The sequence below is a fragment of the Chiroxiphia lanceolata genome, chromosome 6 (genome assembly GCF_009829145.1).
Source record: "Chiroxiphia lanceolata isolate bChiLan1 chromosome 6, bChiLan1.pri, whole genome shotgun sequence".
NCBI lineage: Eukaryota > Metazoa > Chordata > Aves > Passeriformes > Pipridae > Chiroxiphia > Chiroxiphia lanceolata.
The window spans coordinates 27,589,139-27,614,252 of NC_045642.1; the positions used below are offsets into that span (position 1 = coordinate 27,589,139).

Consider the following 25,114-nt stretch of genomic DNA (forward strand, 5'->3'; position numbering starts at 1 on the left):
TGAAAGGCCCTTGCATCATACCACTTGCGTTGCAGAGTCAGATGGCTCCTGTAACTTTGGTATATCGTAACACAGAGAGAGCAGCCCAGTTTCCACACTAGGCCCTTTATAAACTTTTCTGCCCTTACACAAAAAGATGCCTTTTATATGGGAGGTAGCTATTATCAGGTGAGTTTTAGTGCTGCCAAGCTGCTCTCTAGAGGAACCAAACCCAGTGGGCAGGTATTGACCTGACCTCAGTAGCATCAAATTACCACCTTTTTCACCATTAGGAGTGTGTCTTTAGATAATCCTCTCTAATAGTAAATTTTTGTCTATATCTTTTCCACAGCAAAGGGTAGAAACAAGTAGAGTACAACAATTCCTCTACGAGTGGCAGGACGAGATTATTGCCTGGCAGTACCTCATAAATAACGTTCCAAAGCCAGCAGGTGTGTAGCTTCCAGTTTCACTGTTATCTAGTTAAGAAAAATATGAACTGCTTCCACCAGGAGTCGGCCCACACACAAAACCTGTCCCAGGAACTCACTTGGCCTCAGCACAAGCTGCACAGAAGTTTGACACCATCTCACTAACCCCCTCCCTCTCATTTTCCCTCTCTCTTCGCCTGTAGCTATTTTTAGATTTCACGGGTTAAAGTTTGTCCCTTCTGGACGCTTACACGCACAGGGCAGGCACACAGGCATGCTGTAGATACTACAAGTCAGACACAGGACTTAGCCAACAGATCATCTTGTCCCACCATCAAGGAATAAATCCCACTTTCTTATGACAAACTACTATCCATTAAGAGGATGAAAAGCCATGTGGAATTTTCTGGCTTGCAAATTTGACTAGAAGACTTTCAACAGATTGAAAAGACGGTTTACATAGCAACTTCCTCTTTTCTGAAATTTCCTTCCAGTTTGCAAGATCCTGCTTTCTTTCAGCATTTGCTTTATGCCTGATTCCCATGCCGTCCGCCATAAATGCAGCGGTGGCTCAGCAAACAGCTGCTGGGTCACTTCCCAGCCCTACTATTAGCACTACAACTGAAGGGGCAGGTGGGGGCACAGGGGGGATTTATTCTGCCATTATAAGTCGCAACCAGCCCATTATCAGCGTAAAGGAGAAGACCTATGAAGAGCTTCACAAGAAGTGCCTGGAGAAGAACATTCTCTATGAAGATCCTGATTTCCCACCAAATGAGTCCTCCCTCTTCTATAGCCAGAAAAGCCCTGTCAAGTTCGAATGGAAAAGACCACATGTAAGTAACATGTTTGCCGAGTGCCTTTTTCTATACATTGAAGTAACCACCCTGAGCTTACATTTTTGCAAGCTCAAAAATGTGTGTTGGGGAAGGCAGGCAGAATAAACTGGAGATATATTTCCTTAGAGCTCTCCTGGAAGATAACTAGCTAGGGCTGTGAAAGCTCAGAGAATGTGAATATAATGACTAAAATACAATAAACTGGAATGAAACAACAACAAAAAAAAAGAGATGGAATGAAATAGGTAGAAAGAGACATAGGGAATTTAATTTTCTTCTTGCATGGTTTGCCGGGATTTTCTCATGTGAAGCTTCCAAAGAAACACTCTCCTCATTCTGCAAGAAGTTACTGGGTTTACTGAGGCTTAATTTTTTTTAATACTACCTTGTTTCACTTACAACTTTATTTTAGCATTCTGCTGTTTTCCTAATGTGTGAAAGGACAAGTTATGATCTAAACCATACTTTTATTTAGTTGTTCCCAGCATTGCTTATCCAACTTGTATTGTTGGTTAGCATTTTACCCACTTAACATGAATGTGGGTGTCCTAATCACTATGAAGACTCACTTTTGGCTACTAATCCCATTCATTTTTCTTATCCTGTGGGTATTCCCCAGGCAGCCTTCCTTTTCTTTTTCTTCTTTTTTTTTTGGCTTGTCTCTCTCACAGACAGAGGACTGATTCTTCAATTCCCAGTTGATTCCTTGTCCTACCACAGGAGGAGTTATACTCTCTTCCTGTCATATCTGCTGGGCAGCTGCTTCCCTCCAGCCAGGCAGCCCCTGGGACACTGCCTTGGCCCCTGCCAGCTCCTGTCTTATAGTGAGGGTCCTGAGGAGCTTCCACAGCTCCATCTCCCTGGCAGTTTTTGGCCACATCTTCTGGATTTGCCATTCTTCCCCTGCACCCAAATCTGTGCCTCAATGGCAAAGTCAGTGGTAATAGATAAAACTGATTAGGAAAATAGATGAAACTGATTAGAACTGTAACTAAATAGCAAAAGACCAGGAACACTTGTGGGTGGTTGTTACAGCTGTGGAGGAAGGCTGCATGCTGCCATCACAGCAACAAGATGAGCAATGTGCAGGGATCAAAATGAGTCCCCTATCTGCTATGCCCTGTGCATGTGTGCCCTGTTATTTCTTTATCATCGCAATGGCTGCATCAGCCCCTGGAAATGTGTGTGAATGAGTTAAATGCAGCCACAAGTCACTCATCTTAAAGGGATGTGATTTTCCCTATTTCTAGAGAGGGAAGTGATACAGTAGTACAGTGCATGACTGCCAGCACTCTGGAGCAGACAGACTGCAAGTGTGCATATCAGAAAGCATCAAAACAAAACAAAAAAAAAATGCACAATGTAACTTCAGACTTGTCTAATATTAACTGTGCATGCATAGATCAAGCCTTTGTCACTGGGAAGGTTCAGACATGGGGGTCTTTATCCCAAAGATATTTCTTTAAGTCACTCATCAACAAGTAAGCTTGGAAGCTCTGTACTTACTATTCATGAAGAAGAAACAAGCTGGGGACTGTTTAAGACTTAAAACACAACCTAAACATCAAAAACAAAGCTATCGATGTTCTTTTGACACAAGTGTTCAGGCACCTGACATATCTGTGGTGCCAGCTGCAAGTAGAGCAGAGGCAGGAAATCCAGAAAGCTGTAGTCTGTGCCTGTTGAGTACTGTCATGCTGTGAGATTATGCCTCCAGTCAGTCCTGACCCTGACAGAGACAGCTGTCCCTGCTGGGGACACACCAGGCCTGATTTGTAGAGATGCCTGTACCTTCTGTAGCAAGTGTGGTTGTTTTGAAACAAACTCTATAATTCATGTCACTGCTGTACCCAGCAGGTGCCCAAAGAGGAGAGACTCACTCATCTGTAACGTTTTCTCCTTTTATCACATGTCCCCATCTTGTCGTTCATACCACAAACACAAAGTGAGACTGCTCCTGGGCGCTGATGCAAAAGACCTGTATCTATTGGCGCTGATCTCTGACTGACCCCAGGCTTTGAAACTGTAGGTTACATAGCACTGGTAGGAGGACTTGTCTGATAATATGTACACAAGTAGCCACGATAGACACGTTAACAGAACTTCATAAAGACAAATGAATATAAAGTACTAATAGCGGGCTAAAGAGTATTTTGCTAAGAGATGAAAGCAATCAGTGAAGCACCACATGTAAAGTCTCAACTGCACAGGCCATGTTTTGTAATAGTCTGTAAAGATATGGACAACTTCTATTCTTACTAAATTGTAATGGCTTTTTTTTTTTTTTTTTTTTGCAAAGGAAGAAACTAGCTTATAAAGTGGTAATTTCAATAACTTTGAAATTTGGATCAATAGTTGAATAAAAATGAGCTGAGATGCCCACTGAGCCCGATGTAAGCAACTCCCTCTCCCATTCGTGGGCTGTGGGGACCGGGGCCCTCTCTGCTTTCCCTGGCAATGTCTGTGCTGTGACTTGACCTTTTCCTTGGTGCTTCTGCAATTCATTAGTAGAGTGGTGAGAGGTGTCCAGCATCCCAGCCCCAGAGCTACCCCTTGATCTCATGCATCTGGCCTTACAGACTGTCCTCTTTGCAGTCAGTGCTACCCAGAGGTCAGGTATTCCTCTCCCACCTCCCAAAACGATTGGCCTCTGCTGCTGCAAGGGCAACAAGTGCATGAGGGCTGGTCTTGTCTGTCACTGACAGAAGGGCAGCTGCCATGCAGAGCAGCTGTGAGCCTTGGCATGAGGGTGGCGAGAAGGCCTCTGTAATTCTACACGGCTAGTGACTGCCATGCCACAACATGAATGCACGGAGAAGACCTCCTAATACTCAATCCAGGAAAAGGCCAAGTGACAGCCCTGAAAGTTTCCCTGAGTAAAGACTGGAAGATCCATCTCTGCAGTATTTCTGATCAGAGTATGCCTGAGCATGGTTTAGAGGGGAAATAGAACCATTCTCACCTGCACCAGGTTATATCCAGCTCAGTAACAGGCTGTGCTCAGTTTTCTTAAGGGCCACAGCCTCCCACAACTACGCTGCCTGTGGGAATTTCTCACAGCTGAGAGCAGGGAGGAAGTTACCGATCTTTGAGAGCTGAGAAAAAGTCTGTATTATAACATAATGCAGAGTATTGAGAAGGCATGCTGCAGTCCTGTTTGGATCTAATGACACTAGGTGTTGATAGGAAGGCTCTGCCATGACACTGTGCTTTCAAATGCACTGTCATTCTCATTGCTCACAGCTAGGTCACAGCATTAACCGCCACATTCAATGACTTCCTAATGGTGATCCTCTCTGCAGCCAAGAAAATCACCAGGAGGAGCTTTCTTTTCATAATGAATACAAATAAAATTAAGTCAACAAACTACTGGATTTTGCTTAGAATGAAAATTAATCAGTCAAATCTGCTGACTGATTCACTGCACACATGTGAAGCTGTTTGCATTTACTAATCACAAAATGGGGCCTGTACAGGTAGCACTACGAGCAAAGATGGCATTTAGTGCCACCAAGGCAGGACTTTCAGAGAAGGGTAATCTGACTCAGAAGCTCTAAAACCAGATTGGTGTCTGACAACATTGAGTTCTGCCTTGAACTGTGTAGCACAGCCCTTTAATAGCATAGTCTAGACCACAAGAGATCAAGGGAGAAGAATGAGGCTACAAATTGTCTTAGGCGGGCTTCCTCTATTTGGTAGGATCAGTTCAGGGAATTTACTTAAAATACCAGAGTTTATTAACAGCATATTTTGAAGGAATGAATGCCTTTTGCTGCAACAGTATGCCTGGCAGATTTTTTCCTGACACAGAAGAAAATCTAATGAAAATATAACAAAGGTCAAATGCCATTCTTAGTTGCATGCTGCCTTTGCATTTTCCAGTGCTCCCTTCCAACTGCCCAGAAAGCAGCATGCACCACTAATTGGTTTTTCCTGAGATTCTTTGTTTTCCTTGCTGTAACTTTGACTCTTTGTAATGAAATTTCAGTCTGAACTGAACCAACCCAGTGCAACACAAAGATCCTTTGGATAATACTAAGGCAGTCTGAGGCACTCAGATCAGAGGGGACTCTTTTAAATGAATCATTGCATCAATGAAGTGCAGCCTGTTGGGATTCTCTGTGATACCTTGACCTAAATGATGAAGAGCAATCCCTTGCTCAGCCAGGAAGACTGGAAGGACAGACCTGCCACCTGCATCTTAGACACCAGTTTGTCCTGCTCTGCTGACTGAGTACTTCAGCCCTGAAAGACCTTGGAACCCTTCTCTGCAGCTTCAACTATACTCAGCACAACTAGCACAGCTGGACATCAACTAGAGAAATACGATATTAAAATCATACTCACAGTGTACTAAACACATCTGGCCGCCATAAAGAAATGAAACAAAAGCATTTCTATCATAACTAAACCAGTCCAAATGACAGATGCATGATTCCCTCCTTTGCATTCCTTTACCAACCATCCTACAAAACAAATAACCCCAAGATGCAACAAATGGCCCTGAGTAACAATCATCACTGTACATTTAATATTTGGAAACACATAGGCACCATCTTACTACTTTCATCTAAAACACAGCATGCCGTATTTCAGAACAAAAGGAGCAGGATCAAGCCGAAATACAACAGAGTTGGAAAAAATACAAACCAAAAACCTGGCATCTCACAGTTGGTTTTCAGCAGAGCACCACAGCAATGTGAGGAAGAATATTTTCAACAAAGCAAGTGAGTGGAGAAAAGCATGAAGGCATCTCAAACAGCTGCCTTGACAGAACTGGAGCCCAGGACAGCTGACCAAGGCCCAAAATAATGGGACAATCCCTACATTCTCTCCCTTGAGGAGAATAAAGTGACGTGGAAGTTGGTCTCTCTATCTGGCTATATGACTAATCCAAATATTTACATCAAAGCTGATTACTCTGAAGGAGAAAAAAAGTGGGCTTAAGCCAAGGGAAATTACTAAACCTGAAACACGAGTCTGGGAAAAGCCGGGGCTACCCTGATAACATGAGTAAAAAGCTTTAGACTGCAGAAGTAGCATCAGCTGCCTGTGCTGCCACACAAGCAATTGTCAGTTGTTTCTTCTTTCTCCTTCCCACTCTAGTCCCAACATCTTTCAGCAGATTCAGTTCTTGGACTTTACTTTGTCTTCTTCCCCATTTGCAGCTGCTCAGGGCAGTGGTCCTCAGCTTGCAATATCTTTCTTTCCTTACCCTCATAAGAGATGGGGCCAAAAGTTATGTCTTTTTATTCTTCCCCATACCAGGTATTTGAATGAGAAATGGGACAAAGCAGGGGCTTTTTTTTCTCTGTAGGACAGGTTTCCCTTGGTTTTCCTACACTCCACAGTTCTTTGTCCTATATAGGAAAGGGCTTTGTAACCTTGCAATAGTCCCACCTCATTTGCTCATAGTTCCTACAGAGTCCTTCCCTCCCTACAGAAATTTCATAATTATTTATGCCTGTACAGCATCTTGTACCCATTCTGTACTAGTATACAGTATATATTTGTCAGTATAAATACTGACAAATCCAATACGTTTTGCTATGTGCAGGACAAAAAAAAAGACTTACTTGTCCTCAGAGACACATGATATTTTTGGCCTTCTTTAATGCAGCATTGTCAATTAAATACTTCAACATAAGAAAAAGAATAAAATCTCTTAACTAGTTATTTCTGGTAATTACATTTGATCCTGGGAAAATTTTGAGGAGTACTACCAGGGTTCATTCCTGATGAAATGCATTTTTCAACCCTTTTAATGCCCCAGCATATTAGTTACTGCAAATTGGACACCATAAACCTGCAGTTATTTTAAAAGTATTTATTCTAGTCCCCTGATATTTTTTTCAGCTACCCGCTCTCCTGTCTCCTCCAGTGTTTTGGTTTTTTTCATTACTGCGAAGAAAATATATTTTTCCCTATTCTAATTTTAATGTGTTTGCACCCTGTACAGAGGGAGCCCCCCAGGGTAGTTAATAGACCCTGTAGGTACATGAAGAAAACTCTGACTGAAGCTTGGAACATCCAGATTCCAAAACATTTTCATAGTGAAACTCTGCAGATGAAAACTGTGTGAGAGGTTTTGATATCCACAAGCTATCCTACAGGAAAATGTTCTAAAACTGCCTTTATTTCTGTCCTAAAGAGGCATCATAATGCATGCTTTTCCTGCTCATCCATCTGTTTCTATTTTGCAGGAAATCTGTGAGAACCCACGGTTTATTATCGGTGGAGCCAACAGAACAGATATCTGCCAAGGAGAATTAGGTATGAAATTCTTACATCAGCTCTGTACTTCTAAAAGTCTGCGACATGGTTTAGCTCTCAGTAAATTTTCTTTTTCTTCCACAATGATATTTGAAATCCCCTGTCTCAGTGTACCACTACACATCTACGGATTCCTTCTCTCTATAGAAAATCTTTGATATCTGCTTAGTAGCAATCTAGGCAAGAACTTTCAGTGAAAGATGCTTTGCAGGGTATTTTGCTTTTCATTAACTAATGTCATGAGTGTGTTTCAAAACACTATTTGGCCTTTCTTTTGGACTTTGAGGAGGGACAAAAACAGTTAAGATAAGAATAAAACATAAAGAGGAGTTATTTGACTGAGAGAAAAATCTAATCAGTTACTATTGTATCTTTTCAGGTGTTTAGTCCTGTCATTTTTGTATAGGAGTTTCTAAAGGCCATTAGCTAAATGTGCATTGTACTCAAGAACAACCACTATATTGAATACTTTAAGCTCAGATGCTCAAAGATACTTTGTTATATAGAGGCACCTCTGCAGCAGTCATCCATGCAGTGCTCACCTGCACTACTTTGTAAAGTCCTTCCCCACTCAGCTTTCTCGTGTCTTTCATGGTTTTATAACTCCTCCTGTGATCTTTTTCCTAAGCTAACACACCCGAATGTGTCTTCATCACCTTCCTAGTACTTTTTCTTTTTTAAATTTAATTAAAACTGCCTTTCTTTTTGAGGTGACCAGAACTTCACAGATACCAAGGGGTGGATGCAAATGAACTTACATGCATAATATGTTCTCTTTTTTGTCTTCCATTCCTTCCCTAACTACTCATAGCATTGTTTACTTTTTTGACATCTGCAGAATATTGGATGGTTTAGAAAACTCCTGGTCAAAGAGGACCCCCATCCTTCATAAGGGGAAATAGGTAACTTAGAAGAGTTACCACATAGTACTGCTATATGTATAGAGTTGGCTTTCCAAAATATATGCACCTTATGTATTTCTGTATGTCTTATCACTCTACCAGATTCATAGATTTCTTTTACAGCTCCCTGCAATCAGGTTAAGTTTTCACTATCTCATATAATTATCTCACTCCTCTATTGCACACTGCTCAGGCAAGCTTACCCTAGAGCCTCTCTTACAATAGCAGCTAGGTTTTAGTTTAGGGTAGAGTCTCCCTCTGCTGAACACAGAAGTAGTATGGGAGAAAACCACTTTCCCAGAGCTCCCACAGAGGCAGCCAACTGTACAAGATTCTGAAGGGGGAACTGAAAAGCATTAAAGGGAACAGTGTTTACAACAGGGCAGACACTTCAAATAGAAGAAAATAGCAGGAAAAAGCTCCCATAGAATGATGACTGGGACAATCATCTTTAGAGCAGAAAATGAGAGTCTGAACCTCAGCGGTAGGGAGCTCTACCTGCAAGAGAGTTATCTCTCAGCCAGTCTCTGTCCTAAGCTTGAAAGGAAAAATTAATGCAGGAAGTCAGACAGGCATCCACATGAGACGGGGAAATCTTAACACAGATAACAGTGCTCATCAGATTTTAGGCTTTTTCTAAATTACAGGGAACATCATCTGTGTAACGTGTGTACCCAGCCATGAACAATTTCTAGAGCGCAAATAGGTAAAATGCTGCAGAACACATGGAGAATCATGCTCTACTGAGAATTAACAAGTCATTTTTCAGTTTCTCAGTTTTTCCCTTTGATTCTAGTTGCTCTGTCCCTTCATTTTTTCTGCTGCTTCTGCTCATTTACAGGTAACTGCTGGTTTCTGGCTGCCATTGCTTGCCTGACACTGAATAAAAAACTACTCTGTAGAGTCATACCTCATGACCAGTCCTTTATACAAAACTATGCTGGCATCTTTCACTTCCAGGTGAGTCCCTCTGCCTAGTGGTAAGCAGATGTATTTACCCAAAATAGAGCTCAGCTCCTCTTGGCACGCTCTTTCCTCTAGCTTCTCCTCTCTTTGGAAGCGTGAGTGATAGCAGGGAGGAAAAGGGATTGAATTGCCTCACGCCAAATACTTCCATTAGGGCAGTCACAGAAGGGCCAGCCCATACAAGTAATTAGGGAGCATTAACCCACCAAGGAAGCATTTCCAGATTGCTGTGTCCTGTGCATAAGGAATAGGAACAGGTGTCCAGTCTTGCTTCACTGCTCAGATGCAGCACTAGAGCCAGCACAGACACATGGGTAGTTGGCAAAAGCATCTATTTTTAGGCCCACAAACAGCTAGTCTGTCAAAACAAGTTATCAAAGAACTTCTTATTCAGAAAAGGTTGACTGCTTTCCACATTTCCCTTGATTCTTTTAAGGGACCTCTCACTGTCCTGTACACATTGCCCAGGAGAATTCAGTGCAGCTGCCTCCCTCCCATTAGTTTTGGCCACATTACAGAGCAGTTGAGCTCCACATTTCCCTTCTCTCAGCCCGACTTTTCAGCCGGGCTCCCCCTCCCTGCACCAAGTCAATCCAGAGTGTTTTTCTGTTTGCCTTTATTCAGTTCTGGCGCTATGGAGACTGGGTGGACGTTGTCATCGATGACTGCTTACCCACGTACAACAACCAGCTGGTCTTTACCAAATCCTCCCAGCGCAATGAATTCTGGAGTGCCCTCCTGGAAAAGGCCTATGCAAAGTAAAACAAAATGCGGGACTGTGATGGGCTCCCCCTCAAGGCTCGGGCTGGGGAGGTGGTTAAACCTCTGCACACAATATTTACAACAAGCACATAGAGAGGCTCTGAACGTACCAGTGCCTTTTCCCATAGCTTCTCATGCCTCAGAATTGGGGATGGGCTAAAGCATAATTTCTAGGAAGTTTTGCTACTCATTCAAAAATCTACATTTGATTTTCAGCATACCTTTTTTTTTACCTATCTGTGCAGGGCGCATGTTTTAAAACTTTTAACTTGTGAGTTACCAAGCAGATGGTTTGGAGGTTTTTATATGATGTGTGTTCACATAGCTGTAGTTATACACACACAAGATAAATATAAAAATATAGGGAGGTATCTCTGTGTAAAAGAAAATCTTTTTCTTTTCTCTTTCTAAGACTCCACGGGTCATATGAAGCTTTGAAGGGAGGCAACACCACTGAAGCCATGGAGGACTTCACTGGAGGAGTCACTGAGTTCTACGAGATAAAGGATGCCCCTAAAGATATTTATAAAATCATGAAACATGCCATTGACAGAGGATCCCTCATGGCCAGCTCCATTGATGTGAGTCCATATGAATTTTGCAGATAAGCCATAAGAAATGGCAGAGGAAAGGGACCTCTCCATCCATAACCAAATATATGCAACCTTTGGAACTGCTTGGTTTAGGCAACATAGAAAACATCCTTTTCTAGGAGATGGAGTAATCTCCATTAAAGACCACTAGCAAATAGTGAGTGCCAAAAGGGAAATAAACAGAAGTAGAACATGGAAGTGGAGAGAAGGGGTACCAGCAAAACCAGCACCCCTTGCCCCCTCAGTACCCTCACTGAGGGAAATGAGATTAGTATGGGAGTGCTGCAACTCTGTTAAGACACAAATCCTCATGTTAAAGATGCTAAGTGTGCAAATACCTAGGAAATTAACCTTTTATTGCCAACGTGGCCTCAGATTGTCTTGATTTATTGTGGTAAATTTAAAAGTTAAAAAATTAATACTTTATAGAATGTGATGTTGCAGTGAAGGTGGGAGAACAAATGCTGCTATTGACCACTCTAGATAACTATGGACATAATGAAGAAGAAGAGAAGTAATCTAGGCTATCTTTTACAACTTATCTTTCTTCTACCCTTTCTCTTCTCTTCTCTTCTCTTCTCTCTCCCTGCCTCATCATACTGCATGATACTTTTCTCTCATTCTCTGTGCCAGGATAACCTGGGCTTTTCCTATGGATCAGCTCCTAGGAGCGACATTGGAGAACTCATTGCTCGCATGGTGAAGAATCTAGAAAATGCACAGATGACTCAATCTACTGCAAACTACCAGGGGATGGATGAGAGACCAGCCTGGGTTCGTATGTCTCCTAAGCAGTTGACTTCACAGTGCTTTTATTTACAAACTGTTAGAGAAACTTATAACCTATGCTTTTAAAACCTTATTTGGCTTCACAGAATTGTCCCAACACTAAAGAAATGTGTTTGACAGACGTGTTAAAAGACTTTAGTGCTTTCAAACACAGTGACTGATAGTAAAGGGCTTCATTGATACTGAGGCAAAGGGCTGTTGGGTCATGGCTTATAATTTCCAGAAAAAGAAAATTATTAGTGGATTTTATCAAGTCCCTCTCTTGCACAGGTGCTAGAGAACAAAAATGTTGAAGTACTAGAACAGAGCAAGATCCCTGAGTGTGTGTAGAATGTGAAAGAAAGAACAAGATCCCCAAGTGTGCATGGAATGTGAAAGAGACCAAAAGCAAGCTCTGCACAGCTCTCACTCCAGGCACAAAAGCCCTTGGTGAACTTATTTTGAGTGTTCTCCCACAAATGCAGGAGAATGCTCTAGGGATGCTCCTTTTAGATTACTGCCATTAAAGTCCTCATTTAAAATGCCCAACAAGGAAGAGGAAAAACATGTTCAGTTTTATATGTGCAATGGAATACAAAGTAACTCCAGCATACCTAAGTATCTTGCAAAATAAAGAGGGGGATGTTAAAACCATTTAAGAAAAATCCCATATCAGGCAACTTAAAAGATTTCAAATCTGTAGAGGGACATGATGCCTTCTCCTTCTCTGTCATACCTTGCCCTTTAGGGAGCTTCATTTCCATGACAATGAAATTACATCTCTTGCTTGGAAGGGGAGGGGTGGAAATCAAACAAAAATCCTCCACAATTACATCACCTAAAATTTTTGGTTGTGCAAACTTTCTTCTGCATTTACAGCTGAAATAGCTGATTTTTCCTCTTTTCACATCCATATTTAGTTCTTCCTAAAAAACTGAAATGCTACAATTCTTCAGGAAAGCCCAGTGCGACTGTCTTGTTTTGCAAGCATGGCTGTCCAAACCACCCACGTTTGGGGGGAGAACTTCCTCCCCAGTGACTGCCTACTGAAAGAAGATTGCAAAACTCTTTCTATATTTGCCGCCCCAGAAGCTGTTGTGCTGCTGGTTATTACATATTCCCAAACTACCACCAGAAAAAAAGTCATGATTATTGATGGAAAAAGGCAGATAAAGCCTGCTCTTTGAGAAGTGATCCAGGACATCAGAAGTTAATGTTCTCAAACAGAAAGAAGAGAAGGGGGTTCTGACAAGTAATGATGGCAAAAACATGAGTAGAAATTAAGAAAAAAGGAAATAGAATTGAGGCTATAGGCATAAAAAGTATGAAAATAGGATCAAGGGAAAGCAAAAACCAGGAGCAGAAGTGAAATAATGGAAAATAATTGCAACAGCCAGGAAATATTTGGATGAGATCCTCCCTGTGCAAGCTGAGAACGTATCTGCGTGACCTTACTAATTCTTCCTCTGTTTCCAGCCCTGCCTTTCTCACGCCATCAGATATGTAAAGAAGAGGTGGTAGAGTTACTGGCAGGGCCTTGCAATCACGTCCCAGCAACAGACATAACAGAGGAGGGGATGTTTTGCATATGGTCCACGTTTGTGTAGTAGGGCCTTCCCCTCCAACTGATACCAGTGATCTCTCCTACAAGTACAGCAACCTGTGTGCATCTGCCATCTTGCTCTCAATTCTTTATCTCCCAGATAACCAGCATTCTAAGATTTGCAAGTAAAAATCTATCAGACACACTAAAAGTTGATTACTAAGACAACAAATGTATTTACACCTGAGCAACACATTGCTATGCCCTTCCTGAATGTCAGATAGAAAAAAATTCAATCATGAGGATTTTAAAAATTATGGAATAAAATGTCCACTTCCACAGGAAATTAAGTAAAAACATAGTGTCAGTTAGTAGCAACAGTGTATTAAATAGGGTGTTTAAATGCCATTGTGATAAGATAGCCATGTGTAAAGATGAAAGTATTCTAGATGTTGATTTGCTCTGATGTTTCCAGTTCATATGTAATAACCTTATTGAGCTATATAAGAACATACTATCCTAGAAAAGGCTGAATAGTCCTACTAATAGGAAAATCTAATTACTTTGATTAAGCATGCTATATACTACCATGTTCTGAGTGCAAAAAGCAATAGTCTACAGAAAAGGGAAATAAGCCATAGAATGTCCTTTCCAATCAATATTAACTTCTTCCATTTTTAGTTCATGCTTCATTCCTTTCTAACCAACAACATGAATTCTATGGGCACTAAGCTTGACCACCTTGACAAACACAGAGAGGAGAACAAGGCAAAAAGTCCTGTCACCTGAACAGTGTCATCCTCCCTCCAAAAGCCCTGGGTGGCAATATCTGCCTGAGAGCAGCCAACTGAGCTTTGCATGACTCCCACAAGTCTTTATCTTGTGTCTAACAGACCATAGTGCCAATGCAGTATGAAACCCGGATGTCTTGTGGGCTCGTCAAAGGTCATGCCTACTCTGTGACAGCTGTGGAAGAGGTATGTACAGTCCCTTTCCTCCAGCTGTGGGGAGCTGTAATCTACACTGGCATGTGTATCTACATGTGACATGTAATCTACATGTCAGCTAAGCTATGAGAGCGGTAAAAAGCAAAACAAATTATGAGAGAAGGAAACAAAATTTATATTCAAATAAGTGAATGCCTTGTGGAGAAACAAACCTATCTAAGTTTTTGCTTTCTGGGGAAATGGATATTCCACCGCTTGGGCAAAGGTGGTCACAGCCAGCCACCTCCTGATCTTACAGTCTTCCTGCACTCACCCCAAGCAGGTCAGGCTGGGCTATGGCCCTGGAAAGCTCCATCACTGGAGAAGCTGGTGTAAGCAATTTGAAAGGCAGAATATTTCTTTTGAACCTCTCAGTCCATTCTTGTTGCATTCTTTAAATAGACAGTATTTAAAGGGGAAAAATTACGTCTGGTACGGCTGAGAAACCCCTGGGGACAGGTGGAATGGAACGGACCTTGGAGTGACAAGTGAGTAAAAAGGAGCTTCATGTGGTTTGAAAAAAACATTGCAGCTTTATATGCCCTTATGCAGCTTGTGCATGACCCTAACATTCAATGATGAATTTTTTTTGTTGTCATTTTGACACATGCACTTGGAAGTCAATTTTAGTTGAGTGTTTAGCTGAAGCTGAAAAAAAAAAGGGTACCTAAACAAGGTGTTAAGAGGGGCTTTAAGAAATGGAAATGAAGAGAGAGCCCAGTATAATGACACATTAAATCTGATTTTACTGTCTATCAAGTTCAGTAATGTCCATTTTCAAAACAAGATGTGACAGTAGAAAAATCTTTTAAGTTATGAAAGAACTGAAGGAAGCAAGGTGTCAGTGTGTTTTACTAAAGGAATTTCAATAGCTACCTCAGTCTGGAAACACCTTTTCCTACAAGCTATACAAGCTAAATAAAATTAACACAGTTCAGCAGATATTTTAGAACTGTTAAGGGGAAGTCTGAAGAGAAGGCAGAGAGAAATAGGACAATTGTTCTTTTTATTTGGGCATGTGAAGAGGAGGGTTGCATTGAGAACAAATGATTGCAAAGCTCACAAATTAAAAGTCTATATAGATGTAGCAAGGTGACTCTTGCCGTTCCCCTCTATGATATTTACAGTAAAGTGTAGAAATTTTAATGAAAGCTGTATTGCAAATCACAACTTAACTTGTTTACTCCTTTGAAGGTCAGAGGAGTGGAACTCTGTTAACGAAGCAGAGAAGATCCGCCTGCAGCACAAGGTCATGGAAGATGGGGAGTTCTGGTGAGAATATCAGTCAAAAACCTGTGCTTCTCTAGGAGAAATGAATCACATTGCAGTACTACAAATCTGCTAAAACCATTGCAGTGATCCCTTTCATATTTCCAATAAGCCCTGCTCTGTGCTTCCCTCATTTTCTCACCAGAGATTATTCAATGCAACCAACACAGTGTAATTATGCTACACTTCCACAAACCCTCTATCACCCTTCCTACATACCATCCTCTCAGCTCAGTTTCCCTGAGTTTGGAGCTATACCTGTGTTAACTGACCTACCAGCAGACCAAAACCATTTGGAAAACATGGCACTCCCACTGCAAACTTGTTTGAATACTGACAGTACTGCTGGTCACTCTCCTCCAGGTGGGTCTTTCAGACAACTGCCCACCATGTAAATCCATTTGGGTTCAATTTCCCCTCAATTCCTACAGGATGCCATTTCAAGATTTCATGAGGCACTTCACAAAGCTTGAGATCTGTAACCTCACACCAGACACCCTGGAAGTGGATAAATTCCAAACCTGGACTGTATCTGTCAATGAAGGGCGCTGGGTGAGAGGCTGCTCAGCTGGAGGTTGCCGCAATTATCCAGGTGAGAAAAGGGTTTTGAGAGATATGGCCTCTTTGATGAGGACTATGTTAGATCCTAAAGTCTAAGTCATATCACAGCCTGATCAGTGCTCAGCCACAGTAAAAGCCTTGCTTCCTCAGAGGACAAGGCATGCAACTGTTAGCTGGAAATCTTCAGTCACTGTGTTGCGACAGAACATCATAAGAGCCCAAAAGGCAGCCCTGACGAAGACAAATCATTGTTCCAACACTTCACAGTGCCCCAAGTGAAAGAGATAAATTTCACTCTAACAGATTTCACTTGGGAAATCCACTATAGTAGATTAGTGATAACTTTAGGGGCTTTGGAAGTTTATCAGATGACAGTTCTTCATATATCCTCCTTTGTTTTGCAGTTTTGTTAGAATTAAGTAAAAGCCATAACATGTAAAAAAACCCATCCATGTTTTAGCCCATTTTTAACCTTTCCCTCAGGAGCCACAGGCAGGAAACTTTAAAGTTCTATTTGATTGTGAGTATCATTAGAAAACTGAAGCTTTACTTATTTTCTTTGGGTTGTTGGTGGGATTTCACAGATACATTTTGGACCAATCCCCAGTATCGCTTGAAGCTCCTGGAGGAAGATGATGATCCTGAGGATGAAGAGGTTATCTGCAGCTTCCTTGTCGCACTGATGCAGAAAAATAGGAGGAAAGAGCGCAAGCTGGGAGCCAGCCTGTATACCATTGGCTTTGCCATCTATGAGGTACCAGCTCTGTTGGTTGCACTGTGGTCACAAATTCTGAGAGTATGCATTTACCAACAGAGTCACTGAATCATTCGGGCTGATTACAAGAATTGCAATTTTTGCTTTGCAAGGAAGTCAGGGAAAACCTGAAAGTAAGGAAGGAAATTCAAATCTTTGTAACTGTTTGTACCATAGTAACCTCAAGGTTTACCCCATCTATTAAGTAACATACTTTATAGGCTCTTACAGTGACCTAATGCCAGATTTTAACATATCCTTTCCCATATTTTCTTCAATCTTCCTTTTGTCCTTTCTGAAACTAAACTTTTTTTTGGCAGAAGAGTGTAAAAAAGGAAACATATCCAAGATGCATACATAGCAATTAACCTGTCCGTACTATTGACCTGACGAAAAAGTTGGTTTGTCCCTTGCACAAACATATTTAGTTCAGATCTTAACTGATCTCATGTAGACTCCAAGAAACCAAAAATGGAAGTGGGAAATTGCTTATCTAACTAGGGGCATTTTGATTACTGTCTATGTCCCCAGAAATCTATCTGAATGCCCTTCTGTATGATCTATAAACAAGAGTACTCACCCAGCAGCTCTGACTGTTTCTTTTCTTTGTTTCTCCCTAAGGTACCCAAAGAGGTATGTGCAGAACGGAGACAGATTGACACCTTGGTGTATATTCACAGCTAGTGTTACTCTAGTGCCTATCTGTAAGTCACTAGGAGACTGCCCAGTCAAGTTCGTTTTCAGGGATATAACAGCAGTGAAACTGCTAACCTTTCTGCTTTGAGTGTTTATCAGTAACATTTTGTGAGTAATTTTTAGTTCTTTTTCACTTGCACCCCATTTTCACTTGCACCTCTTCCTCAGTCCTTCTTTTCTACTCTGTAGAGACCTGGCCATTGCTTGCACAGTCAGTCAGTGAGCCCAGCCTGCAGGAAGCAGTGCCAGCGAGCACTTTGCCTCTGCACTCCATGCAGAACCACCCTAAACCATTTCCATTTCCTCTTAAAAATAAAGCCAATATCCTATATTCTGCAGTCACAATGCAGAATAAGACTCTATAGTCTTAGAACTTCTTTAGAAAAGTAATGGTATTTTCAGCCATTGAAGAAAGCTTATTAAAAGTACACAGACTACATTTTTTATGAGCCTGACAGTAGCTGAATAACTGGCATTACAAGTTTTGCTAACAAGCTCAACTGAAGGCTCTGTTACCTGGAAAACATGAAAATGACAGTCTGAATGTTTTCTTTACTGACTATCTTACAGATGATTATATCTGCAGAAAATATCCTGTAAGTGTTCTTAGCCCACAATTCTTGAACTTAATTTTCATATTTGGACCAATGCCATGTTTGATTGTCATGTTCGTTTAGCAAATACAGAATTCACGTTTTGTCCAGACAAGGACATGCTTCTAGTAGAAAGCACCTTCACTTCACCACTCTGCATATAAAAGTCTGCATACACCATTCCTTGCCATACCACCCTCCAAGGAAAGTAGCTGAACTTTAGTTACACACAACTCAGCATCCAACAAAACAGTCAAATAAAAATGCCCACACAGCAGAAGTCAGCCACACACTCTGCAGGTGGGCCGTGGAGCAGCCCTCAGAAGCCAACTTGACTCAGTCAGTAGCAAATTTTAGGTGATAGACTTGGTATCTGCCTCCAGGTATCACCACTCATCAGCTCCCTGCTTGCTAAGCTGCTGCTTCCTTTGTTTCCTGTTGAAGCCATGTACTGCCCACATGGCAAGCCATCTGGGGAATGGGCAAGGCTCCCTTGAAGACAAATTGACTCATTTGTTCTGCAGATGCATGGTACTAAGCACCACCTGCAGAAGGATTTTTTCCTCTACAATGCCTCCAAAGCAAGAAGTAAGACCTACATAAATATGCGAGAAATCTCTGAGCGCTTCCGGTTACCTCCCAGTGAGTACGTCATCATCCCATCTACATATGAACCCCACCAGGAGGGAGAATTCATCCTGAGGGTTTTCTCAGAGAAAAGAAGCCTTTCAGAGTAAGTTGCAGATCCATTTATCTGGTCATGTAGGCGGAGGTCAGCTCTCTAGTTTGCTAAAGTCATGTTACCAGTTTGCTGCACCCTGCTTTTTATATTCTTAACCTCATTAGAAACTCCAAGCTGCAAACTCATTTCCCCAAGCTTCCCCTATAGTCTAACAAGAACCAGCTTTGAATTGTCTTTTGAGAAGCTTACTACTTGCAGGATGTCCTTTGTAAACAAACCATTAGCCATTTACTAAGACCAAAAAACTTCTGTTTTACTTCCAGTTCACTGTAATCAAGGCTCTTTACAGGAGTAAATCAGGCAGCAGCCCTCCTGGAAATGGTTCTTGGGATGTTCAGCTTAAACTGGGAAAAAGCTACACCTAGAGCCTGGAGCTGTAATGCTTGAAGCCAGCCCACACCACTGGCTGTTCAAAAAGTTCAAGTGGCTGCTTACAAACCACCTACAAAAACCAGCAACATTGGGAACAGTCACTTTCCTGATTTATTTACTTTCTGCTTTCTACTAGGGAGGTTGAAAACATGATTGAGGCGGAGCGTCCATTGGTAAGTACTGTCCTGGTCCTCTTTTGTGTATGAGTAGGGGCAGGGAAAGGAGGAGCATCACATCTGGGGAAACCTACAGCAGGAAACCATTTGCAGCCACATGACAGCTCCTTTATCACAAATTCCCATGTTTTTTCACATCAAGATACTTTTATTGACACTTGCTTTGTATACACTATTTTCTGATTTGGTCAGACCAAAATTTAATTGCCACTTCAGATATCATTGATCTACGGGCACAGAAGTTCAATCTCCACTGCACTGACAGGTTCAAGGTAGAGTAGAGATTTTATTCAAGTGGACAAAGCCCCAGATGAGATGGGACATGGTTTTGCTATGGTTTTTGCAATGTCTGTCCTTCAGTATGCCATTCCTTGGTGGGTGCCTGTTCCCTCATTTTTGGTGATTTGAAAGCTGTGTGAACATAGGAAATGGTAAAATTTGTATGAATATAGGAATGGGAAAGATTAACATGAGAAAGGGAAAGATAAAAAAAATACAACTTTACCATCAGCTCTGCATAATCTGATCATACCCTTTTTAATTTTATCTCTTTTCATACAGAAGAAAAAGGGCAAGGTAAGTACTTGTACAATGTGCTAAGTGCCAGCAAGGCAAAGAGCACACTCAATGCATGCAGCAGGAGCAGAGTTCCTTGGTATAATCATTTCTCTGCATCTGGAACCTGATCTAGTTAATGAAGGGCACTGGATATGAGGCCATTTGCATGCAGCAAAGATTTTGTCTTTCTACATTGGATTCTAATGAAATAGCATTAGCATCATATACCCCTCTCATTCAAAGAGGTGGTAAAAGGGTAACAGAAACTTTTCAGCTTTATCAGGCTGATCCTCTGAGTTGCTCAAACTGCTTTTCCTTCCCCTTCACAGGCACCCTGAAACCCCTTGCTAGTGAAAAGCACCCCTTCTTCAGACATGTGCCCTCACATTTGCTTTCTATTGCCTAATGCAGCTACTCCCTTTTCCTGAAGTTTCTGCTCACCAAAGCCCAGGATTCTATTCTTGATTCTACACAACACATTTAGGACCTTGAAAATGTAATCTGACATTTTAATCTCAAGACAGGTTGATTGTAATTAACACTCTAGAGTACTCTACATTCACATCTTTTAGCAGTTTTCCTTGTTTCAAGTGCACTAAACCAGGACAACTGTACATGGCTGCTTACAGCTGAGTGCTTCAAGAATCAATACATGCAAAAGAAAAAACATGCTTCACATAACTAACAAGCTCCTACACAAATACTCCTTTTCTGTGTAAGATTCACATTGTGTTTGTTTTCAGTATTACTGTCCTTCAAAGAGATGGGCAAGCTCATCAATTTAACTGATGAGAATCTGGGAAGCTTATTTTGCTTAAAAACAGAAAAAAACCCCGAAACCCCCATCAACTGAAAAACAAACAAACAAACAAAACCCACAAAACCCAAATACATTCAAACGGTTACTGGCTTTCTGAAAAGAAAAGCTAGAAGCCAGAAATTGCACTATTTGGCAAAAAGACTTTTGCAGCTATTTTTAGCACAAGGAGAGCAGTAACTTCAGAAATTCCTCCACCTTTCTTTCTTTCTTTCTTTTCTTTCATTCTGAGACCTGGCTTCTCTACCATGCTCTCAGGAGTGGGCACTGTTGCTGCATGCACTTTATCACAGAGTGGTTGTCACCAAATATTTTCCCTTCCACTACTTCTTGTGTAATTTCTATTTCTCTTTTGCTTTCTTTCTTCTTCTAGCCTATCATCTTTGTTTCTGACAGAGCGAACAGCAATAAAGAGCTGACAGCAGATGAAGATGCTGGCAAAGACAGTGAAAAAAACCAAATAGATGAGAAAAAGGTTTCTGCAGCATAAAGCAAAGGGGAAAATAGGGCTTAGTCTGGCTAGCATGAAAGAGTGGCTGGGGAGAGCACAGGAATGGGTCAAAGAGGTGTCCTAAGATACCGAACAGCTTTTCATCAAATCTTATGATAACTTGTATCTGGTTTATGTGGATCTAATCAGAATCAAAAGACAGAGACTACCTCCTCAGTTATTTAACACCTCTGCAGGAGGATTCAGTTGCTTAAAAACATCTGGTTTCTCTCATGATTGCATCATAAAAGGATCCCAGCTGTGAGAGATCCCTCCCGATGAGCAGTGAAGTTCACTCCTGCTCAGCCCCCTGTTGCAGTACCGCTTCACACAGGATATACGCATAAATGCACCCGAAGGGCTTCAGAAGATCCTGGCAATGATCACAGCCTCTCCCCATTACAAACTACACCCCCCTACACTAGTCCCCGTTGGCCAGAGGATAAAGGACAAGTAAACCCAGGAGCTCCTGCATGCCTCCTCTTTTCCCTCTCTACCAGAGAGGAGGAAAGCAGAGTAGCAAATTCAGAGTTTCTGCCTGCAGGTGGGTGAGTGACAAGAAATGTGACAGCCAGATCCCACATTCAGGCTTGTGGCGTCTGGAGGCAGGGCTGGAGCATCTGCTTACAGGAAGGGTGCTGTTCTGCTGCATGACTGCCAGAGCACACAGGTGGCAAAGTGGGAACCAATCTAAATTTCCCTCTGCATTTAGACAAACAAAAACAAGAACTAAGCCAAGAAATTAACTTTGTTACATATAATTTCCTAGTTTCCTTTTTCAGTATCAGCTTCAGAGTTCTGGCTTGCCCTTTGCATGTGTCTGAGAAAGCTTCATGTTCATTGTTTTCTTCTGCCTCACATGCTATATGCTTCCAGCAACGGGCCCCCCACACTATGGAGAGCTCTCATCTGGTTGTTTATAGCCTACTGGTTGGCTGTGAGGCAGATATTGTGTCCCTGCCCATGGCAGAGGGGTTTGAACTAGATAACCTTTAAGGTCCCTTCCAACCCAAACCATTCTGTGATTCTATGATATGCCTCTTCAGCTCCAAACTTCTCATTTGCAATGTTTTGAAACAAAAAATTAGAGGATAACTGCCAGTGAAAGTAAGCATTTAGGCTCCTTCAAATAGAAAAGAGAACAATGGGATGAAGTTAAGTACTTGACAGTACTTAACAGATGGGAAAAGGAACAGGAGGACAACCCATTCCTCCAAAGGGCTCCAGATTCACTAAGATGATGCTCCATGTGAGGGCAAGTGAGCCATCCAGGCCCTTTCTCTTCCCCACTGGGCTAAGGATGTATCTCTTCTTTGCTTTTTTCAGCGTTCTTCAGCAAAAGGTCATGAGGAGAGTGAAGAGCAAAAACAGTTCAGGAATATTTTCCGACAGATTGCAGGGGATGTGAGTATGTAATTGATCCCTGTCTGCCATCAAAGCAGCCTAGCCACAACAGCACCTAAATCAACTGTTTCATGGATTCAAAACACTGAATATTAAAAGTTGCTTTGAATTTCCTTCCACGAAATTCTCTTTGAGATTTGAGGATAAGTAAAATCAAATTAAAAACCCCTTAAGCATACAGCTATCCTCATAGGTAGGTATAAGCTATTCCCATTGTGTATGAGGGAGCCTCATTTAAATTCAGCCTTTTTCTTCTATCCCTACTACAAGATGCTATTTTGCACAGCAAATATAAACAAGTCAGAAATGCAATGCCCTCCAGTATCCGCTTAACAAGGAAAGTTAAAGGTAAAAACAGATGAAAGAACAGCATAAACAATAGGCTGCAAATGAGATACAAAGATTTTTGGATTTTGCTATTTGTCTTATACACTGAAATTACTGGTCATTCTTCTAGTTGTAGTTTAATAAGCATTATATGGTAACTTCAGACCTACCTTATACTGCAGCCTCAAGAAAGATTCAGACTAATGTTTATATGAACTAGAACGCTCTCTAGTTTGAAACATGTATGTGCCATACTGAAAAGTGACCAAAGACTTTATACTTAAAGTCTTATCCATAAAATTATCTGATAAGTAAAGAACATTGTAATCAATTATATTCTCACCACATTTCCATCAGGACATGGAGATCAATGCTGAAGAACTTAGGAATGTTCTCAATAACGTCGTAAAAAAACGTGAGTTTGAACATATTTTTTACTAACCCTCAACAAAAAAAAAATCTGTGGTATAGCATAACCCCCCGCCTCTGAGTTTCACTCTAAAAATTATTTATGTTTTCAAACTCAGAAATTTCCTAGTTACATTTCCACGGGCATTGCATCCAAGACTTTAGCAAGCTGAACTTTTCACAGAGGTGATCTCTACAGATGATCAAGTACTGATAATTCAGAAATGAGCAAATGTTCATTGGAAGTACCATACAGAACAATACAGCATTTCTAGCAGTCTGCAAATTCCCTTTAAAAAAATTTCTAATAGAGAGACAGACCTTTCTCCCTGCTTAGCAAACTTTAGCTTACAGACCCTGAACTTGCTTAGTAACCTGGAAGTGAGTTTAGAGTTTTCCAGAGATTTTTACTGTATATAATAAGTCAAGAAATGTATCTCTAATTCACAGGCAGTAACATTACTTAGAGTCTTTTCACAGTTCTCTACACTCATTTCTTACTGGATGAAGGAAGTAGGTTTGGCTTTTGCTTTGATTAGAGTTGCACCTGAGAGGAAAAATCACTTGCTGATTTGCATTATCTGTATTCATCTGGGATCGTTTATTTCAGATAAGGACCTAAGGTCAGAAGGATTTGAATTGGAATCCTGCCGCAGCATGATTGCTTTAATGGATGTATCCTTTTCTGGTGAAAAAGGAGTGCTTGAAACCAGACTAGTCCACTATTTCTCACCAACACACACACACACACACACACAACTTAGTAAGCCAGGGAAGCAAAACAGCACATTGTAGACTCTAGTCAGATAACACAGCATTCTTGGTTTGGTTACATTCTAATTCCAGTCATCTCAACATTAATGTAGTTGCCAGACAAAATATATCCCAAAACAGAAAACTACAGAATAAATCAGTCGGTATGATACTCTTCCTTAGGTATCAGGGACTGGCCAGCTTACGTACTAAAGCATTATTTATTTTTTTTTTAAACAAACCCAACATAACTATAGTTCTTGCCAACAAACTTACTATATTTCTCTCCTTGAGTTTATAATGTATTACATATTGTACTGTATGCTCAGCATGCATTGCCTACAGAAATTGTCTTGGAACGAGCATAATAAAACACACTACAACGTGCCACATGGGGTTACCTCTGCTATAACATCACTCTGTTTCCCAGTTTGACATAACAGATGATTTTGAGAAGACATAGGTGCATTCAAACATAACCAGAACAAAATTGTAACTGCAAGCCAGAGCCATAATGACTGGAGCCTAAACACATTTTTGTAAATAGCTTTAGTCAACATTTTGCTTAGTCCTCAATTAATTTGAAAGCAAGGCAAAAAGAGCTTCACTTCAGGGTAAAGATCAGTTGTCTTAAAAGATATTGGGTGAGCTTCACATTTGGAGGCATTTCAGAAGAGCCCACTAAAACATCCTACTCATGCACTTTTATAACAGCTTCAGGAGCAAGGCTGTCTCCTGTGCCAGAAGTTTGCTTCTACACAAAGTACAAGCAGTACTTCACACTCCTGAAACAATATGCTATACACAGTAACCAAAATGTTTAAAAATATTTTACTGCACAGCTCAGCCAGCTCTTAATGCTGAGGAGATACTAAACTCAGTTTCACATTCATCCCTTCACCTGTAGTTGCAGACTTAATTAATTTTATCTTAAAAATGTTGTGGGTTTTTTACCTGAATATTTGCATCACAGACAGATGGCTCAGGGAAGATAAACTTTGATGAATTTCGACATCTCTGGGACAAGATTAAAAGCTGGCAGGTATTGCTGGTATTCACATCACTCTTCTTCACAGTTTCTGCAGTGTAAAAGTCGTGTAGGAAAACCAGAACTTTGTACATACACTACAGCAAAAAGAAAGGTTAAAAAAA

The 25,114-nt window shown here is 41.1% G+C and overlaps 1 protein-coding gene across 2 annotated transcripts in view; it reads left to right on the plus strand.

Annotated features, from left to right (window-relative positions):
• The first annotated feature begins 648 nt into the window (after positions 1–648).
• Positions 649–25,114, plus strand: part of CAPN3 (calpain 3) — a 28,816-nt gene continuing 4,350 nt past the window's right edge. The window contains exons 1-20 of one of the 2 annotated variants that reach the window (XM_032689786.1): positions 649–1,246; positions 7,453–7,522; positions 9,266–9,384; positions 10,015–10,148; positions 10,565–10,733; positions 11,379–11,519; positions 13,950–14,033; positions 14,445–14,530; positions 15,237–15,314; positions 15,743–15,903; positions 16,457–16,626; positions 17,248–17,259; positions 18,440–18,648; positions 19,166–19,202; positions 19,767–19,781; positions 20,954–21,055; positions 22,397–22,474; positions 23,159–23,216; positions 23,820–23,884; positions 24,936–25,004. In XM_032689786.1, coding sequence (XP_032545677.1) covers positions 953–1,246; positions 7,453–7,522; positions 9,266–9,384; positions 10,015–10,148; positions 10,565–10,733; positions 11,379–11,519; positions 13,950–14,033; positions 14,445–14,530; positions 15,237–15,314; positions 15,743–15,903; positions 16,457–16,626; positions 17,248–17,259; positions 18,440–18,648; positions 19,166–19,202; positions 19,767–19,781; positions 20,954–21,055; positions 22,397–22,474; positions 23,159–23,216; positions 23,820–23,884; positions 24,936–25,004 — 2,151 coding nt within the window. In that variant the 5' untranslated portion in view covers positions 649–952. The remainder of the gene's footprint in view (positions 1,247–7,452; positions 7,523–9,265; positions 9,385–10,014; positions 10,149–10,564; positions 10,734–11,378; positions 11,520–13,949; positions 14,034–14,444; positions 14,531–15,236; positions 15,315–15,742; positions 15,904–16,456; positions 16,627–17,247; positions 17,260–18,439; positions 18,649–19,165; positions 19,203–19,766; positions 19,782–20,953; positions 21,056–22,396; positions 22,475–23,158; positions 23,217–23,819; positions 23,885–24,935; positions 25,005–25,114) is intronic. The other variant, XM_032689787.1, reaches the window with a different exon arrangement.